This window comes from Branchiostoma lanceolatum, chromosome 7, assembly GCF_035083965.1.
Source record: "Branchiostoma lanceolatum isolate klBraLanc5 chromosome 7, klBraLanc5.hap2, whole genome shotgun sequence".
Taxonomy (NCBI): domain Eukaryota; kingdom Metazoa; phylum Chordata; class Leptocardii; order Amphioxiformes; family Branchiostomatidae; genus Branchiostoma; species Branchiostoma lanceolatum.
In genome coordinates, this window is record NC_089728.1 from 14,115,965 (window position 1) to 14,121,999 (window position 6,035).

Consider the following 6,035-nt stretch of genomic DNA (forward strand, 5'->3'; position numbering starts at 1 on the left):
TTGTCTTGTAAATTATGTTTTTGTTAGATGTAGATTTGTAACCAAATTATTGTACTGTATGATAATTTATGCATGCCATGAGGCGCCTTGAGGCCATACTTATTTGATTATGTGGATGACATCCCCTAGGCACCCCGAAACTGAGGCGAGAGTGCCTTCATTATAAAATCTAAGTGGTCAGGAAGGTTGAACAAATGACAGGACATGGTGTACCAAACAAAAGATTTTTTTCTTTGACTTAGAATTATATATGAGTCATCAATATCTTTTGCAAATTATAAGGGCAAAGGTAAGGCTCCTGAGATGTAAACAAAACCTGTCTGGGCATTGTTATGCAAATAGCGACAATGGTCCAGACGAGAGCATGTAAACAAGCCAGGGGCCTTCACCTTTGACACTGCACATGCATCCTTGAATGTGCGAAAGTGCTCACTTGCAGCATATATTTGCTCATTTGGCAGCTTCTTTGCGTGATTTACAGTATGGTGACAATTGTTTTTTGATTTTAGAGATTAAGGTTATTAGAGATTAAACCTCGGAGCTCCTTGGTTACACTAATGACAACACCATACTGAGCCTTGGCCAAATTCAGACGTTATTGACACATAGCTCATATTGTAAGACACTGAAGGTTTCGCTGGATTCCCTTTGTGATGTACTGAGCCCTTGCAAGCACAAAACACTCTGGGACATGGTGAATGGTACATCTCTCCCACTGTTGCAATCCTGGCAGATTCCGCTAGGAGTGCAATCCTGATCTGATGTCATCCTTACAATCAAGTCAGTGTGGCCTGATGTATAGGTATTTCAAGAAATGGTTTTAAATTTTGGACTACTGGTATTGACAGGATCGTCCTGTCCATGTGTTAGTTTTACTGGTACTGTAAATGCAGAAATGTTTGCGGTGGTTTTATGTTCGCGGTTTTCGCGGTTAGCTCTTTTCCGCGAGCTTAAAAACGCTGCAAACTTTTTACCCTCCTACCTCCTTGTCTATATATTGTTTCACTGCGAACTGAAATCCACCACGAACACTCTATTTTCTCCCTTCCGCGAAATTAAAACCATGTGAACTTAAATGCATTTACAGTTACAGTATTACATTGTACTTGTTCAAATTGGCTCCATTCTCTATCGAGACAGCTTACATTTTGAGGCACAGACGATGATATATCTTTGTGATTTTTTTCCGAAAGAACATTAGAAAGACAGAAAGCAGCGACATGACTCGGCGACAGAACTCCGATGGGAGGCCACAGTTCCACTTACGTAGAATCAGTCATCGCACACTTTCTACTGCAGCAAATAACATCTGGTAAGAATAACTTTTCGTCAGCAAATAGTATCAAAATACTCACTTTATATTAAGATTATAATCATAAAATACTCCTAAAGTGGCAAACTTGCTTGATTCCTAAAAGAACTTAGTGCATTGTCTTATAAGATTTTTACTTTGAATGTAAAGTGTACCTGAACTTCCAAAGATATTTTTTTACAATCAAGACATTTTGTATTGTATTGTAATTCTAGAGCAATCTTGCTATGGTTTACTGTCTGTACTTATCATAACAATCTTCAACTAATGGTTCACTGGGAACTGCTGCAGAGTCCATGGCAACATTTTGAACTTGTATAGTCTTTCTTAGTCACTGATGAAAGAAAGTGGATGCCAACTTAAAGTCTGACTCTTTGGAGATTTATTTTGTCTTATAAATATATCGTTATGATAGTTAACTTAGTCCTGTTCATAGAAAATGTTGTACAGCATCGTTTGTCTCTGATCTGTCAGTTATACAAATTTGATTGTTGATTCGAACAGTAATTAATTGATAACTTGATGGTGAAATACATCTCGTCTGTGCATATAAAGCTTCAGCAACAGAATCACGTTTGTTGGACGCGGGGACAATGTCCACTACCTGGTCAGCTCTGCAGGGTGGCAGCAGCGAATCTTCCTGTCGCGGCGCCACTGTCGTCTGGTCCGGTCAGAGGCAGACGACTCCCACAGACTGATTGACTCCAGCATGACAGGACTGTACGTCAATGACGTCAAGATTGCTGGTCAGGAACTGAGTCAATTTTTTTCGTCTTATATATACAAAATAACTTCTTTTCATACAGATGACTTCCAATTGTATTTTAGCCATTCGTATCAGACTCTTGTCAGACGATTTCTTCCACAGACTCTCAGAGAGGATGCCAGCTAATTTTAAGTTGATGAGTTTTCTTGTGTATATGATGTCAAGATCGCATCCTCTTTTTACAAATGTATATAAATGACGTCCAATTTCAGCAGTTCGTATCATAGCCTGAGTGTCATTCTACTTAGTGTCAGGACTCTCATGGTGTAGGGAGAGTATGAGAGCAATGGAACTAACTAGGATGACACAAAGGCTATTTGTATCAGACTTTTGTCTATTTTTTCATCAGAGGACGCAAGCCAATTTGAATTTGAGATTTCTTGTGTATGTGAACCATATGCTGACAGAATAGGGGAGAAGGATAAAAAAACACTTTTGACTTTCCTTAGTTTTCCGGACATATTACCCTCAATGCATCACACTCCACATGTGCGCTTGAACTACCTTATTACCACTCGTGTAGGCTCCTGTGTGTTGGAGGAGGGGGATGTGGTGACATTTGGTCACCCCAAGGGTGATACCATTCAGGCGGGGACTAGGGTGAGACAACCAGACTCTGAACACCAGTTTGTGGTATGTTATAGTTCTCCTATACTTTGTAGGACCTTGATCTGTCATAGCAGTCACTCACAAGGAGAAAAGTCACTAACTTGAGCACTAGAATCAGTACTGAACATGATTCAAAGGTATCAAGCAGATACTTAAGATTCATCTATTTTTACAGGGACGTAATATTGACTTTCACATTAGGGAAGGAAATTATGTTTTTGTAGCATTCTAAGTTTGAAACAATTTGAAACAATGCTGTAGTACAGTAGTAATGCAAAACACATATTTGCGATGATTATTTTGTAAGAAAACTGCAGGGAAAATAAAACAACAGTAAACGTTTCAATGTTTACAACACTTTGTACGTCTGAAGGCATCCAGTTAGCTATTGAAATAAACCTCTGAAGTCAAACAGATTTGATGCCGTAAGATCTCGTAGTGTAGTACTGTACATTTGAAACACATTCAGCATTCCTAGATCTTGCTCCCTTGCAGTTTGAAGCCTGCAGCTGTATACCTGAGAACCCCCAGCAGGATGTGTTCCAGGCAGGGGTACATAAAAGACACAAGCAGCTGGTGGTAGGAAACATGTTCTTTTTATATGAATGTTGATAATAAAGGAAGTCCTTTTATGACAGACCTAGAGCTTTTGATTATATAGTTTGGATTGAGTTTAAAATGGAGAAGTGTTAAACTTTATGACATGTTAAAAATTTTTAAAGACGTTTTAACATTCGTTTGTAGGTTATATGTGTTTCATTTAAATGCATCACATAAAGTTTGTCAGTTAACTACATAGAGAAAAGAGAATTTGTTTTGCTTTAGTTCTTGATTAAGTTCAGGCATTTGGATTAAAGCATATGTTATACCTCAGCTTATGACACACAGCATTGCAATACATGTAGGTGTACCTTCCATTGGGTGTTTTCTCCTAGGGCGCTGCACCCACAACTCCAGAAATGCTTGGGGCATTCAGAGTGCCAAAGACCGTCCCCAAAAAGAAGGCACCCTCCCCAGCTGTGCTTACACAGACACGCTGTACCACCCGGCGATCGGCCTCATCTTCAAGCAGCAATCAGACGACACCTCCGAGCTCGAGAGGTAGGCCGCGAACCCGAAGTCAAGGTCGGGATGCCGAGAACACAAGGTCAAGGTCATCAACGTGTCCTTCCATGACTCGGAAGGATGTGGGCGTCCAATCAAGTGAGTCGTCCCTGGAATCAGACACTGACACTGAAGCAGGATTCATAGAGGAAAGGAGGAAGAGCAGGGTAAAGGGGAAACCATCAGAAACAGATGGAGGTAAACATGTAAAGGATAGCCACAGTCCAAATCCCAAGGAAAGGGCACTAGTGCAATCCCCTGCAAGGCCTACAGGGTCTCTGAGTTGTAAGAATCTGGGCCAAAATGATGTGGGTAAAGAAGTAAGTGGTGTAGACACAGCAGAAGAACATGCGGATGAATACCCACTCGACTTGACCCTGAAATATGGCCAAACCAGTTTTGAAAACCAAGTTGATCAACAAGAACTGAACCAAAATGGATGTGAGCTTAAAGTCCAAACCCATGATGGGAAGTCCATCTCGACAGAAATCACAGCTTACAATGGAAAAGAAGCCGAACAGCCGGACAAGTGCAACCAAGAACCTTCTATTGTACAAGTTACAGTTGATGAACAGAAGGAAGGAATTCAGCAAACTGTGCATGATGGAGAGAATGTGAGAGAGGAGTCTAGCAAGCAACCTTCTCAACATGAAAAAGAGATGGACTCATTTGCGGAGAATGGTCAGGAAAACAGTGCCAAAGAAGAAGATAAAGAGTCTACGACTGGGACAAAAACTGATGTCAAGGAGGATGGGTGTTTACCAGTAGCACCAGCAATATTGTCAAATGACGCAGTTGAAGACATGTCAGGACACTCTGTGCAATCAACTGAAGATAGCCCTCTTGATAACAGCGTGCCTTCTGAACAGAACGAAGAGGAAACTCCAGATGTGCGGGGTTTGGTAGAAGACACTGTATCACCTAACAAGACTGTGGAAGAGTCTATGGATATGTCTGAAGAGAAGTTGGATGAAAGTGCAACGTTTCAGACTATCTCAGACAACGGTTGTGAAGAAGGGATGATGAATATAACAGCAAGTGGATGTGTTGATGCACACGCAGGGCTAGTAGGGATAACAAGTGATGTGTCAGTTGACGATGACAGCAGTCTTAAGAATAAGGAGATAGATGATGTCCTTAAAGAAGAGCAAGAGATGAAGAAGACTTTTAATGACGAGCTTACTGATTCCCTAGACGTAGATGCTACAGTCAAGTCTCCTGACCCAATGGAGGATAGCAGCCTACATGCTCAAGATAACATGTTAGTTGAGGATCATTGCAGTCTTGAGAAGAAAGAGATAGCTGATCTCCTTACAGATGAGCAAGAAATACAAGAGCCCCTTTCAGACAAACTGACTGATGTAAACGCTACAGTCATGTCTCCCAAGCCATTGGAGGATAGTAGCATACATGTTCAAGATAATGTGTCTGTTGAGGATCATCAAGGTAGTCTTGAGAAGAAAAGGATAGCTAATGTCCTTACAAATGAGCAAGAGATAAGGGATCCATTTGTGGACAAACTGACAGATGAAGATGCTACAGACAAATCTCCTAAGCCAATGGAGGATAGCAGTGTACAGGCTCAAGGCAGCATATCAGCAGAGGATGGTCACAGTCTTGAGATGAAGGAGATGGCTGATGTCCGTACAGATGAGCAAGACGATCCTTTTGCAGACAAACTAACTGATAAAGATGCTACTGTCATGTCTCCTAAGCCGGTGGAGGATAGCAGCGTACAGGCTCAATATGTGTTAGTTGAGGATCATCACAGCCTACAGAAGAAAGAGATAGCTGATGTGCTTACAGATGAGCAAGAGATAAAGGATCCTTTTGCAGACAAACTGACAGATGAAGATGCTACCGCCTTGTCTCCCAAGCCTGAGGAGGATAACAACATACAGTCTCAAGATGATAGGTTGATTTTTGATACCACAGTTCTACTCACAGAGGACACACATCCTGTCCCTAGCGTTGCTGACAAGACACAAACTTGCAGGAACAAAACTTTGGTAAAAGAAAGTGAAACAAATTTTGATGCAGACTCGTTGTATCAGACTCTAGCACCAGAAAAGTACAACCAGGCCTTAGAAGATACAAATGAGGTTGAACAAGATTTGTCCCCAAGTAACCCATCAAATCAGACTGAGGAAAAATACTTTGGCCTCAAGATTGATGAGAGCAAACCTTCAAGCCAGTCAGAAGATAAGACATTGCCAGAACTGGAGAGGGATGCAACTAACCTGA

General features: G+C 41.2%; 1 protein-coding gene and 1 long non-coding RNA gene across 2 annotated transcripts; both read left to right on the forward strand.

Moving 5' to 3' along the window:
* The first annotated feature begins 1,198 nt into the window (after positions 1-1,198).
* Positions 1,199-2,705, forward strand: LOC136438506 (uncharacterized). Its single transcript, XR_010756436.1, has 3 exons — positions 1,199-1,312; positions 1,868-2,058; positions 2,602-2,705. It is a non-coding gene; the product is annotated as an uncharacterized lncRNA (long non-coding RNA).
* A 1,154-nt stretch (positions 2,706-3,859) lies between these two features.
* Positions 3,860-5,852, forward strand: LOC136438379 (protein starmaker-like). The gene is made up of 2 exons (XM_066433148.1): positions 3,860-5,706; positions 5,846-5,852. Exons 1-2 carry the CDS (start codon positions 3,860-3,862, stop codon positions 5,850-5,852), a joined length of 1,854 nt encoding a protein of 617 aa, XP_066289245.1.
* Positions 5,853-6,035: the final 183 nt, after the last annotated feature.